Source organism: Ammospiza caudacuta, chromosome 21 (genome assembly GCF_027887145.1).
Source record: "Ammospiza caudacuta isolate bAmmCau1 chromosome 21, bAmmCau1.pri, whole genome shotgun sequence".
Classification (NCBI taxonomy): Eukaryota; Metazoa; Chordata; class Aves; order Passeriformes; family Passerellidae; genus Ammospiza; species Ammospiza caudacuta.
This window is the reverse complement of record NC_080613.1, coordinates 5223806-5240230: the sequence shown is the minus strand read 5'-3', so window position 1 is coordinate 5240230 and position 16425 is coordinate 5223806. Positions and strand designations below refer to the sequence as shown.

Sequence of the window (16425 nt, the reverse complement as noted above, 5' to 3'; positions counted from 1 at the left end):
TTGCTTTGCATCCAGAGGGATGCTGATGGGCACTACCAGTCCCAGGCAGGAAAAAGGAACTTTTGGATGCTCTGAAGGCAGCAGTGACAGCACCTGGCTGTGTGCAGGCATTGAGCTCACCTGTGCCCACCACGATGAACCATTTCCTTCCTGAACACGAGCCCTCCCGGGATGTCCTGCCTGGGAAATGAAATCAGCTCTGAATGGGAAATGCAACCCAGCTGGCACAGCCCAGGAAGAAAAAGGGCAGCAAAAGAAAAACAAATTCAGAAGCTGGAATGGAAAAACAAAAAAGTTAAATGCTGTGCGTGCTGCTGTCCCTGTCACTCCCCCAATCCCACAGCCGTGGTGGGAAGGCTGGCTTGTCCCACCGAGGTGGTGCAGAAAGGGTGATTTTTCCTTTAGCAGGATTCCTGCTTCACCACAGTCCTTTTCCTCCAGCCCTGGCTCTGGAGCAGGAGCAGCTGGGTGCTGAGCCCGCCGCAGCCCAGCCGGGCGAGGGCAAGGAGGCGTGAGCTGAGACGGGGAGCCGAGAGCTTTATTTTTAGTCCTGGTTTAACAAGTATTAATTAATAAGAGTGCAAATGCTAATGCCGAGATGACACAAACTGCGTTGCCTCAAAAATGAATGTTTGGGGCTTGTCTGTGCCAGGATTTACAGCCGGGTGGGTTCACGGGGGCGAAATCATTGCTCAAACTGCAAGGATAAGCTGAGCCGGCTCCTTCGCACCGAGAGCGGCATCGGCCGTGCCGCAATGGGATGTGCCGGGGGCTCCGGGGCTCGGGGCTGGGTTTGGGGATGGGATCGGGGCTGGCTCCGCAGCAGCGCCTTGTGGTGCCACACCAGCTCATCCCTGCGTGCCCAAATCGCCCAGCAAGTTTTGCAAAGTGCGGGTTATTTCAGGCTCTGCCCGTCGGAGGTGCAGGGTCATGCCTTGCAGAGGGATTCTTTCACCTAGTGAAGACTTCAGTCTTTGGTGAAAAGGATTCTCTTTCCCCTGGTCAAATCCCTCAGTCCTGCTCATTTCCTCCTGCATCTTCTTGCCCTGAGAGCTGGGCTTGGCTGGAGGGCTGGCAGGAGAATGAGGAGGTGAAGAAATACCCCATGGCACAAAGACTTGAAGGGTTTTTCCCACCAGCACCAGCATTCTGTCTGGTTTTGTTGGCATCACAGAAATTATGAACTTGAAGCAGCTCCATCACTGTTAAGGCTGTTTTAGGATGTTTTTAGGTTTCCAGTGAGGTGCTGTGAGAGAGTGATGGGGGCTTGGGGTCCCGTGGGTTTCCAGCGAGTTAAACCTCTCCAGTGGGGCTTTTGAATCAGAGGGAAGAGCTCAGTCAGGCCAGATCCAGGCCAGGTTTTCCTCTTTCTTTCTCCTCTCAACTGCAGGCAGGAGGGAGCCGCTACCTGCCTGACACAGCTGCTGCTGCTTTGGAAGCCCAGCTGCCTCCAGTGAGCCCTGCTCAGCCAGGATGGCAAGGCAGAGAGCTGGGCAGTGTGGCCAGTACAAATATACCATGCACTAGGAGCCAGGAACATTGCTCAGTGCCCACACTGCATCCTCCCAGGGCACCTCATCCCCCCCAGAGTGCTCGCTGCATCCCCCAGCAGAGATAGAGCCTGGCAGGACTGCCATAGAGGGACTGGATCCCTCAGCCTTCCCAAGCTCTCCCTGTCACCTGAGGGGGCTCAGCTGCCATTTTGGGAAAGCCAAGAGGGGCTGAGCTGTTTTTTTACAATGGGCTGGAAGGATACAGCACTGAGAGTGGGCAGGGAGGTGTCACTCACCGGGGGTGGTTCAGGGTGAGGGTGGGACTATTTGGGGCTGCACTGGGGCTCAGCAGTGCCAGAAAACCCTTGGTCTGGGGTTTGGGTGGTAGACTAGAGCAACTGTGTCACTGGAGCATGTTTCTTGGATGCAATGGTTAGATCTTAAAAATTAAAGCAATTTAGCCCTGCCTCACCCAAGCCAGCAAACATCCCCAATGCCAGGGCTGGGGCTGAGGATGCTCTGGAATCCTCCCAGCCCCTCACCAGCCCACAGGGACCCAACCAGGGCCCTGGGGACCACACAAGCCATCCCCACCCATGGCCTCACCCAACTCTCCCATGTCCCTGGGGCTGGATGAGGCTGTGGCTGGGTTTCCAGGGAGGGATGCACGGCAGGATGGCGTGGCCGTGGCCCAGGGCTGGCTCCCCAGACAGCGCTGCCACGCTGCTCCTCAGCAGCTCTGTTCCATCATCGAATTTTAATTTAGTTAGTTGAGTTCTTTAAACAGTGTGAACTTGCTAAGTGCTTTGCATATTTTATACTCATGAGTAACATTTATCAAACAGAAAGTACAATTAATCAAAGAGGGGAGCGTTTGTAACTTGGAGCAGTTTGTATTCTCTCTCTTTTCCTCCCTGCTGTACCTTTCTTCTGTGTCTCCCTCCTCTTCCTCTTCACTGCCCTGCACTGGCCAGGGAACCAGGACATACACACTCCCTCTTTCTCTTTTCCCTCACCAAAACCTGTCCACCACACAAACACATTGAAATGGTTTTTGTATTATGTATGTACATATGTATATCTGTACATCTATATATCTGTGCACCTATATATATGTTTATACCTATATCTATCTGCCTATCTGGTATACAAATACCCGTGTGTATATATGAATTATGTATATGGTATGCTGTATATATTATATATGTAGGAATAAATGGTCCATTTACACTATATATATGTATATATACACATATGTACACAGTTATATTCACAATATTATGCACACATTGTATTTATATATAGATATGTATTGTATCTATATATATATGGTATTTATATACACAGTATTTATATATATATGGTATTTATATACATAGTATTTATATATATTCACTATACACATTATCTACTAGCTGCAGTTTATAGTCTATCACATCTATTATACTACATATAATAAATATGGGGTTTATATATATAATCTATATAAATATATACTATTATATAATAAATATAGAGTTATATATATATATATATATATATATATATATATACACTACTATATAATAAATACGGGGTTTATATTTTGGGCTGCTGGGGGATTCAGCAGTGTTGGTGGTGGTGCTGCAGCCTCCTGACAGGAGCCAGCAGCCAAGGGAGTGAGGTGGGATGGACAGTCCTGGCCCTGAGCTGTGCTGGGTGGACACCTGGCCAGCAGAAGTGCCTGATGAGCTCCAGACTGTTTGGGGACAGTGACCAGTGGCAGGTGACAGGGACTTGGGGATCTCTGACAAGGGCAGAGTGTGGCTGCAGCCCCCCAGCCCATGTCCCTCCCCTCTCTTTGCTGGGCACTTGGGATGAGGTGAAGATCAGGAGCTGCTTCTGGAACAAACACTAAAGGAACAACGACCTCTGTCCCCAAAGCATCTGTGTTTAAGGACAGAAGCTCCCAAACCATGTCAGCTTTTGGCTACAAAGGTCCTTGGACAAGCCAGGTGAATTCTCTGCTGGTACCTGGATAAGGCCTGGCATCAGTGCTGGAAGATGAGAGGTGACAAAGGGACCCATGTCTCTGCTGTGCTCCTGAGCGCCTTGGTGGCTCTTGGCAGAGCATGGAGAAGCCCTGACCTAATTTATTCTGACTTCCCAAGCCTTGGCCATGGCACACAGAGCTGGCTGAAGGAGCTGGGCAAATGTGGACATGGCTTGAACCATGTTTGGCCAGGGTTGAACCCTGCTGCTGAGGCAGAGTACAGGAGATGGGAACATCCCCTGTGGTTCCCAGGAAAGTCCCTCAGGGCTCTTCCCTCCTCCCTCGGAGGTTTCAGTGCTCTGTTAATTGCCATTAATGGCAGCAAAAGGGGCAGGAGGTGCCCACCTGGACCCGGGTTAAACAGCGCTGAGGGAAGGGCTGTGCCGGCACTGCAGGACCTGCCTTGCAAATCACCTGCAACAACATGTGCCGTCCTGGTCACCTCTTCTCAAAAATGATAGTGCAAAATTAATTAGAATTAATTAATCAGAAAAGGGTAATAAGGGTGATTAGGCACCTGGGGAAAAGAAAAAAAAATACTCCTGAAGAGCAATCGCAGCACCATGATTGCCTTGGAAGGTGGCGAGCGAGTGGGAGCAGGAGGGAGGGTGTGCAGGGAAACAAATGGGCTGGAGAGAGGGGTCTGGGGGTGTTTTCTGTCTCCTCACACAAGGAATCACTGAGTGACAAGACTGAAACCCATCAGAGGAGAAGCATTTCCCAGCAGCAGTGGCCACGGGGAGGCAGCTGAGCCCAGGAAGGCACGGGCGGCTCTGCGGCGGGGCGGGAGCTGGGGCTGCTGCTGCTGCTGCTGCCACTCTTTTTGCAGATTTGGCTTTGCACAAACTGGCCCCAAGCTTGGAGCTGTCTCCAGTAGAGAGTGGGACTCAGTGCTGGCACCCTCATCCCCAGCTGGGCTCAGAAACATGGCAAACTTAGGGACACTCAGTTTAGTTTTCCTCTTGATTTTCAGCCACACTCTGTTATCTCAATGAAATTAATAACAATAATAATATAAAATCAAAGGAAACATTTGCAAACAAGACCTGCCCCTGAGCTAAGGCAACTCCTGCAGGTTTCATTGCAAGCTGAGGGGCCAAAGCAGAGCCCCAGCCCCTGGAGGGGATGGGAGCACCATTCCCTTCCTGCCATCATGAAGAGTTTTGGCAATAGGGAAGGATGGAGGAGGTGGCTGGGCCTTAATGGAAAGAGCCTTCAGGAGCCCCAGTGCAGCTCAGTGAAATAAAGGATAAAAGTGCCTTTTGTTGGGGAAGAAGAGGCAGCAAATCCTGCAGGCACCATGGAAGGCACTTGGCATGGATGGGATGCAGGTGCCCATTGCCTGCTTGAGAACACAGGTGACAACTGGCTGCTGGCAGCTCTGGTGAGGGGAAAACTGCTGGGTTTGGGTCATTCAGGTGCCTGTGGATGGGGACACTCACTCCCATGAGTGTCAGCAAGGTGCCACCACCCTGTGCTGTGTCCCCTTCCTGGTGACGAAGAGCCTTGTTTGTTTAAAACATGGAGAACAAACTGCAAAAAGCAGTGTTTTTGTGCACAGAGATGCTCCTACTGTGTGCCCTGCTCTGCAGTTGACTAAACACACACTCCTGGTGTCAGCACTGAGCCCCAGCTCAGGTCACTGCTGTCCCCAGCACACTCAGGTCCTTTCACAGGGACTCAGGGGACCTGGGGGCCCAAAAACCGTCCCAGGCTGGTGTTTGCTTGCCCAAAGGTGGGGACTTTATTTCTGCATATGTCTCATGGCAAGGGGCTCTATCCCTAAGGCCACATGCTGGTTGTGCCATGCATTTCTGGATGGCCATGGGCTGAGCAGCTCTGTTTTGGGGACAGCAAAACCTTGTTTGGGGAAATAGGACATTTTGGGAGAGGCAGGTGCAGGGAATGGCCCTGCTCCCCCTGTGCCCATGCAGCTCTGCCCCTCTGGCCACTGCCCTCTGACAGCTTTGGGTGCCTTCAAGCAGATTTTGTCCCTACAGGTTTTGTGAAATTCGGTTTCTGGGGAAGATGAGGGAAGGACTCAGGTCCTATTAGACAGCAGAGAATCCACACCAGCCTCCATTCCCCACAGACACAACTGTAGCCAGCCCAGCCTTGTCACTGTCACTGTCCCCACAGCAATCCTCTTCCCTGGGCACCCCCAGGCCCCGTTACCCCCGTCCTGTTGGGGTGGGGTGAGACCCCAAAGGGGAAGGTGTGAGCTGTGCTGAGGGGGGACACAGCTGTGCTGAGCCCTCAGCCCTGAGCGCCCCGTGCTGGCCCGGCAGGAGCGGGCAGGGGAGGGCACCGGGAGCTGGGGACACCAGAGCGGAGGGGTCAGAGCCCGAACCGGGCAGGGGTACGGGACGGGGCGTGAGGGGCCAGTGCTGGGGGTGTCAGTCGGTACCGGGCAGTGTCGGTACCGGGTTTTGCCAGTGCTGGGTTCTGTCGGTACCGGCTGTGTCGGTGCCGGGGTGTCAGTCGGTGCTGGGCTCTGTCGGTGCCGGGCTCTGTCGGTGCCGGTGTTCGGCGCCGGGGCCCGAGCGGGTCCCGCTCCCCCTCAGGACGCTCCGAAGTTCCCGCGGCGCAACGACGGGACAACAGCGCCCCCTGGCGGCCAGGACGGGGCACGGCGGGAGGGAACGGGACGGGACCGGGACAAGGACCGGGACAAGGACAACGGCGGGACAGGACGGGGGCAGGAGCAGGAGCCGGGACGGGGACACGCGGGCAGCCCGGACCAGGACACCTCCGCGGCTACTTGTTCTAGTGACCCTGGGTCCCGTCACCCCAGTGCCAGCCGGCCGGGCTCCCGTGGTAACCTGCCCCTCAAGAACCGCGGGGTACCAGCGGGCTCCCCTTGGGCTGCCCGGTCCGCCCCAGTCCTCCCCCGCCTGTTCCAGTCCGTCCCAGACCGTCCCAGTCCGTCCCGGTCCGTCCCGGTCCGTCCCACCACTGAGCACCCCTGGCCCGAAGCGCCTCCGCGCGGGCAGCAGCGGGAGAGCAGGGCAGGTTCCGTCCGTTACGTCACTGTGACGTCACCGCCACGCCGCCGCTTGGTTGGTCCCCGCGGCCGGCCGTGCCGTGGGGGGGCAGCGCGCGGCCGCCGCCGGAGGTAACGGGGGGGTCCGAGGGTCGCGGCCCGAGGGAGCGGCGAGAGGGCGGCACCGGCACCCCCGGCACCCCCGGCACCCCCGGCACCCCCGGCACGCCTCTCCACGGGCTGCGGCCGCGGGGGGAGCCGGGAGGGGCCGGCGGAGCTGCCCGGGCCGGAGCCGGGGTAGGGCTGCAGCCGGCGGCCCGCGGGGTCCGCAGCGCCGCGGGCCCGGAGCGCGGGGGGGGCCCGGCCCCGGTGGGCGGGAGGCGAAAGGGCCGGGCCGGGCCTTGCAGCGGGGAACCGCCCCCTCGCACCGCACGGGGCTGCTGTAACCCCCCGAGCCGGGACGGGACCCCCATGGCGGGACAGCCACAACCCCTCGGCCTGGGGACCCCCGGCCCCTGCCCGGCCCTGCCGCTCCCGGCCTGCCCGCGGCCCCGGGGCTCGGGGTGACCCCTCCACGCCGTGTGACCTTCCCCCCCCCACGGCTGCGGCGTCCATGGGGCGAGTCCTGGCCTCCACCTGCCCGCGCTTCCGCGGGCCCCGGCCGCGTTTCAGGGCTCGGGTTCAGGTTTAGGTTCGGGTTAGGGGGCCTGGGTGCTCTCTGCCTCTCCTGGTGGGCTGTGACACCCTGAAAAATGAGTCACCGGGGACTCACCAAGCCAAACCCAGGCCAAGGAATGGGGTCACTGCCGGGAGGGTGAGCCTGAGTCCCAGCCCGTGAGATCAGACAGGGGCACTGCTCAAATTGGAGCTCAGACAGGAGCACTGAAGGAGAACCCTCCATGCACTCGTGGCTCAGCCTCTGAGCTAAGGGGCAGCAGCAGCTCCTGTCCCTCAGGCTCCCTGGGAGTGTGTCTGTGGGGCTGGGGTGACTCTTACCTGTGATTTCCTGGGGCCATGGTCACACTCACAGGACTAGAGGGGTGATTTGGCACTTAAATCTCATCTTCTCTGCTCCTAGACCACAGCGTAGACCAGCTCCTGGCACCACTGAGCCAAACTGGATTTCCACCAGTGACCTGTAAGTTGGCATGCCATGTCCCTCTTTCCTGTCCCTAGGCTGTTTGAGGCCATGTGGGGCCACCAAACCTGTCTAAGCTGCAAAAGGTTTTGTGTCTAATGGGGTATTTGCCAGCAAATTCAAGCCATGAACTCTGTATATTTCTTTATTTTGTAAAGGTGTTTGAAGTCCTTGAATTTACCCTTTGGCCACCTTAAATCTAGTTTCTAATCCCCAGCGCAGTTAATCAAATCCATAGTGGTTTGAATTATGAGATGCCTGGGGGGGGATTTATAGCTTGTATTGCTGATTATACCTTGACTTTATTATATTGCAAATATCTAACTTATGGTCATGGCTCAGATTTACAGTCCTCAGGTAGGTGCTCAGGATAACTTTTAGCAACTCGAGGTGTAATTGGAGGTGACTGATGGGGTTGTCGCCCCACATAAACATGGAATCTGTAAAATGTTAAGACAGGGAAAGGAGAGGCAGAACAGGTGAAAAGGATGGGTCAGCCTTAAAATATAATTGTATAATTGCATGTATTGCTGAGCAGGGCTCTGCCATGCCTGTTCTGGCTGAGGCATCTGCTCAGGGAGCGGTTTTGGGCTTATTGATCTCCAGAAAATACCAGGATTTAGATCTTTGTTCCTTCTTGCTCTCAGCTGAAGGTTTTTGTAGTTTGCAGTAGCCCTGGGGAGGGGGAAGGGGTAATAAACACGTGTGGGGTGCTGGCAGAGCTGACTCACTCGTCGCTGGTTTGGGTTCTCCCATGCCAGGGGAGCAGTGAGTCCTGTGTGGGCCCTCGGCCAGCATGACCAGCGAGGTGGTGGAGAACGAGTTTGAGTTTTACTCCAAGGCAGAGAAGTACTGGAAGGATGTGCCCGCCACGGTGGATGGCATGCTGGGGGGCTACGGCCACATCTCCAGCATCGACATCAACAGCTCCAGGAAGTTCCTGCAGAGGTTTCTGCGGGTAGGTGGCACAGTTTGTCGTGTTCCTAAAACCCTTCTCCCAGCGTGGAGCTGGGCTCTTCCCCCTGAATTGCCCCATGGGACCCTCTGTGTGGCTGTCCCGTTTCTCCTCGGTGGCTGCCTCGCAGTGGGGCTCACCCCTCACGGTGGCTCTTGCAGGATGGCCCCAACCGGACAGGGACAACCCGAGCTCTGGACTGCGGGGCTGGCATCGGCCGGATCACCAAGCGGCTGCTGCTGCCCCTCTTCAAGACAGTGGACATGGTGGATGTGACAGAGGACTTCCTCACCAAGGCCAAGAGCTACCTGGGCGAGGAGGGCAGGCGGGTGCGCAACTACTTCTGCTGTGGCCTCCAGGACTTCAGCCCTGAGCCAAACTCCTACGATGTCATCTGGATCCAGTGGGTCATCGGTGAGAGTCACTGCTTGTGGGGCCTTTCCAGCCTGTCCCGTTCTCTTAAGGGGACAGGTGTCCTATGCACTGGGGAGAGCAGCCTGAGGTCTGCCTGGATGGGTGGGGGCCTGGGGTGGGCACCTGTCTCCCAGCCCATGGAGGGGCCCTGTACTTTTTCCCCCAAGCCCTCAGAGGCCAGAGCAGAGGTGTGGGTTGGATGGAGTTGAGTAGTGAGACACAAGTTGGACACCCTACTAAAGCTTTCCCTGCAGATGTCTCAAGTATTTGGTTCTGGAGGGATCCCAAATGCAGCTTCTGTGTTTCCTCCCCTTGGTCACCCTCTAACCCCTGTGCTGCCCCTCCAGGACATCTCACTGACAACCACCTCTCCGACTTCCTGAAGCGCTGCCGTGCCGGCCTGCGGCCCAACGGCATCGTGGTCATCAAGGACAACATGGCCCAGGAGGGTGTGATCATGGACGATGTGGACAGCAGTGTCTGCAGGGACCTGGACGTGGTCCATAAGATCATCCGCAGAGCTGGGCTGCACCTCCTGGCTGAGGAGCGCCAGGAGAACTTTCCTGATGAGATCTACCACGTGTACACCTTTGCCATGAGATGAGGGCAGCGGGAGGAGGTCTCTCCCATGTCGTGACTGCCCTTCCAGGGGCCGGTGACAAGGACGACTTTGTCTTCCAAGTTGCTGCTGTTTGTGAAAAGAGGTGTTTGCCAAATACATTTTCCTGCTGTTGCACTTCTGCACGTGAGGTCTGTCGGGTGCATGTTGGCTCTGTGCCACCCTTGGGGGCTCTGGTCAGGAGCAGGAGGGTCTCCAGTGTGTGAGGTGACCCATGGGCAGCTGCAGGTTGCTGACTGCAGTGCACAGGGCCCCTGCTCATGAACGGGAGCTTGAGGCACCTTTGGCATGCACTGGGCTCCGTTCCTTGCATGGGTGTTTGATCCTCTCCTGCTGCTCAGCAATGAGCTGGGTAAGGCAAAGGGGAGAAGCCTCAGCTGTGTCCCTGTGGTGGTGTGGGGAGGCAACACCAGGTTCTGGGGCTTTGAGGGGGCCTCACCTTTAAACCCCTGAGCAGGTCTCCTACCTGGGCAGGAAAAAGGGAGGGAGGTGTGTGTGACCCTGAGTCCCCACATCCTCCTGCAGGGACAGGAGTATCCCAGACAAAGCCCTGCAACCCTGGGAGTGCACTGGGGTGGTGTGAGCTGCTCCCAGACCCATCCAGCTTGTCACCTCCAGCTCCATTGCTGTGACACTGTGCTCCCCCAGCACCCCACACCATCACCTAGCTTTGAACATCCCCATCTCCTCTTTGGCCACGTTCCCTTCATTTACCAAGTCTGGCTTCTGGCCCAAGGTGGCCAACACTGGCACAGCATTGTGCCAAGGGTGAGCCCAGGTGCAGAGTTGGCTGCAGCTCCACTTTCCAGCCATCCCCCCATTCCTGTCCTTCCCCCCACCTCTCCTAAGGAAAACCAAGCCCCTGTTGTTATTATAGAAGGCCTCGTTTAATAGTTCAGTTCCCATTCCAGACACCAGGGCAGAATTTGATCACATTACTGGGGTTTTTAAGCACCAGTTCATCAGGACACCCAGTTCCAGTTCCAAATGCCAGTGAATCCCAGATCCACCTGATACAAACTGTCTTTAACCAGAACAGATTTTTCCTCTTCATCTACTGCATCCATCCCCCATGAAAAACAGTACAAACCAACAAAACTGTGAGGGGCTCAGCTCTGTGGCCAGCCTTTGGCATGTCACAAGGAAGCAGGTGCCTGGAAAGGGGAGCCAGGCAGCTGTGGCAGGGCTGGAACATGAGCCCTCCAGGTGCAGCAATTCCTTCTGGGAAGGAGGCACTGGAGAGTAAGAACCTGGGAGTGGTCACCAAAGGAAAGAGCCAAGGAATGGGGAGGGAGGCACAAGGCACTCAGCTGCTGACTGCCTGTTCCTCATCCTTGCACAGGGATGTTAGGAAACATCCCTTTGTGTGTTTTGCAGCCCAGTAACTCTGAGATGTCCTTGATGGATGTTTCTCTGTGCCAGGATGGGGTGCAGAAGCTCAGTCAGCCCCATTTCACTCCCATCCCCAGTGTCAGAAGCCCACACTGAGCAAGGAAGGCATCCACACCCACAGGATGATCCCAGATCTGCTTCCACCACCAGGACCAGAGGCAGGAAAGCCAGAACACCTCTTCCTTCTCCCAGCACCCTGAGGCATCTCTCAGCTCCACTGGACACCTAAGGCACTGCATCACCCACGCATGGCAGGGCTGGGAGAGGGGACAGGGTGCCTGTCCAGTCACAGCCCCAAGCCTTTGCTCAATCTCCCTCCAAACCAGCCCCAGTATCCAGCTCTCCCATGGCCAGAAGCTCTGCCTGCCTCCCCATGACGTGCCCCAGAGCAACGAGACCTTCCCAAACCCAGGTGTGATGTTGTGCCCAGAAAAACACCCCCAGAATGCCACAGAGAGGGACTCCATGGACAGCACCTCTCGCTGCAGAGAAAACTGTGTCAGAGCAGAGCTGTGGTGGCTGCAGGCACAGCAGGGCTGTGGAGGGAGCAGACAGAGGCACTGCCAGGCTCACAGGTCCTCGTGGCCAGCAGCAGCGTGGTCGATGAGCAGGTACCACTTGAGCCTGTCTGGGAGAGGCAGAGCTTTGATTTTGTCACCCACAGGCCACGGTTTGAGGCGCTGCCGGATGAACACCCTGCACAGGTGTTTCAGTGCCTGCGGCGAGCGCTCCAGCTGCTTCAGAGAGCAGAACAGAGTCTGGACCTTCTCCCCGTGGAACCTACAGCTGCTGGTGTTGACCTCAAAATTGCTGGGCAGCTGGATGGCTTGTGAACTGGCCATCATGAGCTCCAGCAGAGTCTGACCCTTCTGCATGAGGTCTGAGGAATAGGTTTCATCGTCGAAGCGGCTGAGGTGCCAGCAGAGGTGCTCAAAGGCGATGTGGAAGCCGGACCAGCACGAGGGACCGTGCAGGGAGCAGTTGTAGGCAGCACCTGACTCCAGCAAGAAGCGCAGCAGGGGGAAGTAGTCGTTGAAGCTTTTCAAGCAGAAGTGTGTGAGGGACTCTGAGGCTGGGCACTGGCTGGGGTTGGCACCGTGGGCCAGCAGCAGCTGCGTGACGCGGAAGCAGAAGCGCTCGATGTCCTCGGCCTCCTCCTCGGTGTAGCTGTACGCCATCTCTCCCAGCAGGTAGATGACATAGGTGAAGACAGTGTCGCCATCCTTGGTGGCAGCCCTGACATCTGCGCCTGCAGGAGGGGACAGAGAGGGTAACTGACACTGCAGAGCGTGAGGCCAGGCCAGCACCAGCTCCAGCACCCCTGGGCTTTACTCTGACTCTAAAAAGGAGTCAGGAGGGCAGTGCCTGGTGCTGCACAAAGAATCAGCCAGCCCAGAAAGGGGAGGAGGTTATCTTTACCTCCTTCCAGCAGGAGACGGATGCTGTCGGTGTTGTGGATCTGGCCACTGTCACTGCTGGCCAGGGCATGGAGCAGTGCTGTCTTCCCTGCAATGGAGCAATCAGTCAGACATAGGACAACAGGGTGACACCCCAAAAGGCAGGAAGGGAAACAATCCAACCCACCCACCAGACAGCCAAATGCAGGGAGTGACAACCCTTCTTCTGGCAGAGGCTTCCACTGTCCCCATGATGGTGCCCAGCTGTGGGCACAGTCACAGGCCACACGTGCAGGGCTGGTGGTGGTCTCAGTGGGTAGATGTGGCATGGCAGAGTGAGTTTTAGAGCAAGTGGGCAGCACAGGACAACAGAGGCACAGCCCCACCCCACCTCCCCTGCACTGCACAGAGCTGGGTTCAGCCCTTTTCACACAGCCAGCACACCAGGAGGAAACACCGAGTGCAGAGAGGTTCTGCCAGCTTCCTCCCAACTCCCAAACCCGACTGAGAGCAGGGAGCAGGTGCAGCAGCAAATGTCCCCAGCCCTGTGCCCTGCCCACCCTCAGCTGGGGGAGCTGGGTGGGGAGCACAGACCATTCTTGTCAGCAGCGTTGACGTCGGCCCCCAGCTGCAGCAGCCGCCGCAGGCACGGCAACCGCTCAGGCTCCTCGCTGGCCAGGTCCAGGGGACTGCTCTCATGGATCTGCACAACAGATAAAAACTGTTAAAAAGCACTGGCACATACTGAAGACTGTGAGTGTCTGCAGGGAGTTTTATCTTGGCTACAGTAAGAGTCTCTCCAGCCTCCTCCCACACTGCTCCAAGGCAGGGGCTCAGCTCAACCTGACCTGCCTCAGCAGCAGAGCAGGGACGGCGGGCACAGGGATGTGCCAAGGGGAGCAGCACAGGGAGGAGGGGGGCAGGAGGGCTGTCCCTCCCTCACAGCAGAGCAGCTCAGGCTGGGGCTCAGCCGGGAGCGGGGCCGTACCCGGTCCCTGCGGTTGATGTCGGCGCCGTGCTGCACCAGGAGCTCCACCGCGTCCGGCTGGTTGCGCAGCACCGCCATGTGCAGGGGCGTGTAGTACGTCACTGGGTCTGAGGAGAAAAACAGTCAGAGAGAACAAAACGGCCCCAGAGCCTGCCAAGAGTGGAAGGGGACAGCTGGGGAGGGCCCTGGGAGCACAGTGATGCCTGGACCCTGGTCCTGCTGCTCCAATGGCTCCATCCTGCCAAAAGCCCCCCAGTCCCTGGTGTCCCTCAGTCCATCCAAGGCACATCCACACTGCTCCAGCAAGGAGCAGGAGTGTCTGAGCTGGCAGCACCCCCTCTTTCTGCCCCAGCTATCCCCCCCTCCCAGGGCAGCTTCTCATCTGCTGGTTCCTCCTGGCCCAGCTCCCCTTCCCACCAGCCTCACCTTCAAAGCTGAGGTCAGCACCAAATTCCAGGAGGATTTCTGCAGCTGGGACGAGCCCCAGCTCGGTGACCTTCAGCAGGGCATAGCTCACACCTTCCTGATAAAATGGGGAGTGGGTCTCCCTCTCCAGGACTCTTCTCACAGCTGAGAGCTGGCTCTTGTCACTGTCCAGACAGGCAGGGCTTGAGACACACAAAAACCCAGCAGTTACTCAGTGAACATAGCTCAGGTGTGCAAGGGTCAAAGTTGGCACCAGGGAAGAAGGAAAATCCCTGGTCTTCCCTCTGGTCCTGTACCCAGTGTCTCTGACCCGTGGGCTGTGGGTTACACAGCACCCTCAGGGCCTCAGTTCAGGCTTTGTTGCCAGGGGTCAGGCAGAAAAGGCCTTTCCTGGGGAGCTCCCATAGCTCCTGTGTTTGCCTTGCTCCACCTCCACATTCCCAAAGAACAGCAGCCAAAGGAAGGTCTGTGGGATGAGCTGCTCCCCACTGAGGGCTGTCCAAGCCAATGCTGCCCAACCTCCCTGAGCTCCAACCACCCCCCAAAACACCCCGGGGTGTTCAGCCCCCTGTGTTACCTCTCCAGGGAGCTCTGCCCTTCGGTGTCAGGCGTGGCCAGCAGCCCCAGGAGCTCATCCACCAGGGGCTGGTACTCCAGGACGATCCTGCGGAAGCCGTGCAGGAAAGGCATCGTGCTCTGCCCGTGCACCCCCTCCCGGGGGCCCGCAGCACGGCACCGCTGTCCTCCCGAGGGGCTTCTCCCTCCTTTCAAAACAAACAAGGCTTTCAGCAGGTCTGAACGTAGGAAAAAACACAGCCTCCCCCTCCTTACATAAAGGCAGCCCAACCCAGTGCAGGGATCTCCTCCCACACACCGATCTGGCGTCTCCAAATTATCTCCTGCACACAGAGCTGCACACTGTGGTTATCTGGGCACGGCCAGGATGGGCACAAAGCCCCGGGGCCAGGAGCCTCCTTTTTTGTGTGCCCTGCCTGCCTGGGCAGTGCCAGGAGCCCCCACAGGCTGGGGAGATGCTCCAGTGCCCCGGGGTCTGGCAGCAGCAAAGCCCTGCCTGGCTTCTATGGGACACTTCTTCTGGAGCCACCCCAGGGACACCGAGCCCACAGACCCCTCTAAATCTCCCCACACCCACGGGAGGAAAGAGGAGCCCCCAGACCCCAGCGGGAGGAATAACGAGATAACGAATAACCCTGCCTAAAGATCTCCAAAACATACATCTTCATTTCCTTATCGTTCTTTACTTAAGTTAAACAGTGCAATTAAAAAAAAGCTAATGAAAAATAAAGCTAATTTGGTTTTTCTGTTCGTTTTACAATGCTTTAAAGACGGAGTATTTTTGTTATTATGAGCATGTAGGTGTAAATAAATAAATAAATGACGACATGCACCACTCCTGGCAGGTTGAGTGGGCTGCATCCATACATTTTTAGGTGCACTAAACAAGCTCATCACACCTTTCTCTGAGGCGGCAGATCAGGCTATAGCGGGGGGGAAAAAAAAACCCCAAACGAGTCCATAAATCTCGGTTCGTTTTCACAATTAAACACTCACAAACTGCAGTGCAAGCCCGCCCGGCGGCCCCGAGCAGCGCGGGCAGGGCAGGGAGGCCCCGGCACCGCCCTCCCCTCACGGCTCAGCCCCGGCCCCGCCGCCCCTCACCTGCCCGGGCACCGCCACCGGAACCGGAACGGGAACCGCGACCCGCCGGGGGCGGGGCCTCGCGGGGGGGTGTGGTCTCAACATGGGGGTGCGGTCAAACGAGGCGTGGCCGAATCGGTGGGTGTGGTCTCGATGCGAGGGTGTGGCCATATGGGGCGTGGTCTAACGGGGCGTGGTCTCACCGAATGCACGGCCTCATAAAGCGGCACAGCGTGTGGGCGTGGCCTCTATGGGCGAGGCCTCTATGGGGCGTGGCCTTAGCGGGCGCGGCCAGCAGGGGGCAGCACGTGGCCGCGCGCGGGAGGGGGGAAGCCCCCCGGTGTCCCCCCCTCTGTCCCCCCTCTGTCCCCCCGGGGTGTCCCCTCTCTCACGGGTGTCACACCTGAGTAGCCCCTGCCCCGGTGTCCTCCCCCCTCCCAGGTGTCCCTCCCTGCCCCGACTGTCCCCTCCCACCATGTGTCCCCTCCATGTGTCCCCCATCCCCTGGTGTCCCCTCCCCCGGGTGTCCCCCTTTTCCCCAATGTCCCCCGTCCCGCCCATGCCGGGTGGCTTTGCCGGGAGCTGGCACCCAGCGGCTGCCGCCTCCCCGGGGCTCGGGGTGACTCCGGTGCCGCTGCCCGGACCCTCCCCTGCTGGAAGAGCTACCAGGGGAAACATTAGCCCGGGATTTATTGGTGCTATTATCATAATCATCATTATTTTTATTATTATTCTGGCGGGATCTGCCAGCGCGGGGAGCTCTGGAGAGCGGCAATAACTGAAGCCGCCTTGGGTTTCCTATTTACGTATTTATTTTATTCCGGTGGAGCGCTTCCAGATTCCAGCAGGCAGCCGTGGCCCCGGGGCAGAGGGGGCGAGGAGGCCGCGCCGGCTGGGCATTTTTGTGACATTCTGTCACGGTCCCCACG

General features: G+C 57.5%; 2 protein-coding genes across 3 annotated transcripts; one reads left to right on the top strand and one right to left on the bottom strand.

Annotated features, from left to right (window-relative positions):
* The first annotated feature begins 6579 nt into the window (after positions 1 to 6579).
* On the top strand, positions 6580 to 9759 carry NTMT1 (N-terminal Xaa-Pro-Lys N-methyltransferase 1). Of its 2 annotated transcripts, none has more exons than XM_058818366.1 (5): positions 6580 to 6640; positions 7587 to 7646; positions 8408 to 8604; positions 8763 to 9015; positions 9363 to 9759. In XM_058818366.1, the coding sequence occupies exons 3-5, from the start codon at positions 8443 to 8445 to the stop codon at positions 9617 to 9619; spliced, it is 672 nt and encodes a 223-aa protein (XP_058674349.1). In that variant the 5' UTR covers positions 6580 to 6640; positions 7587 to 7646; positions 8408 to 8442; the 3' UTR covers positions 9620 to 9759. The 2 variants fall into 2 exon arrangements, with proteins under 2 accessions (XP_058674349.1, XP_058674350.1); XM_058818367.1 differs by having other exon boundaries at positions 6638 to 6805.
* A 763-nt stretch (positions 9760 to 10522) lies between these two features.
* ASB6 (ankyrin repeat and SOCS box containing 6) lies at positions 10523 to 14612 on the bottom strand. The gene is made up of 6 exons (XM_058818327.1): positions 14415 to 14612; positions 13838 to 14019; positions 13412 to 13518; positions 13018 to 13126; positions 12446 to 12532; positions 10523 to 12275 (listed from the first exon to the last, which is right to left on the bottom strand). Exons 1-6 carry the CDS (start codon positions 14525 to 14527, stop codon positions 11596 to 11598), a joined length of 1278 nt encoding a protein of 425 aa, XP_058674310.1. The 5' UTR covers positions 14528 to 14612; the 3' UTR covers positions 10523 to 11595.
* Positions 14613 to 16425: the final 1813 nt, after the last annotated feature.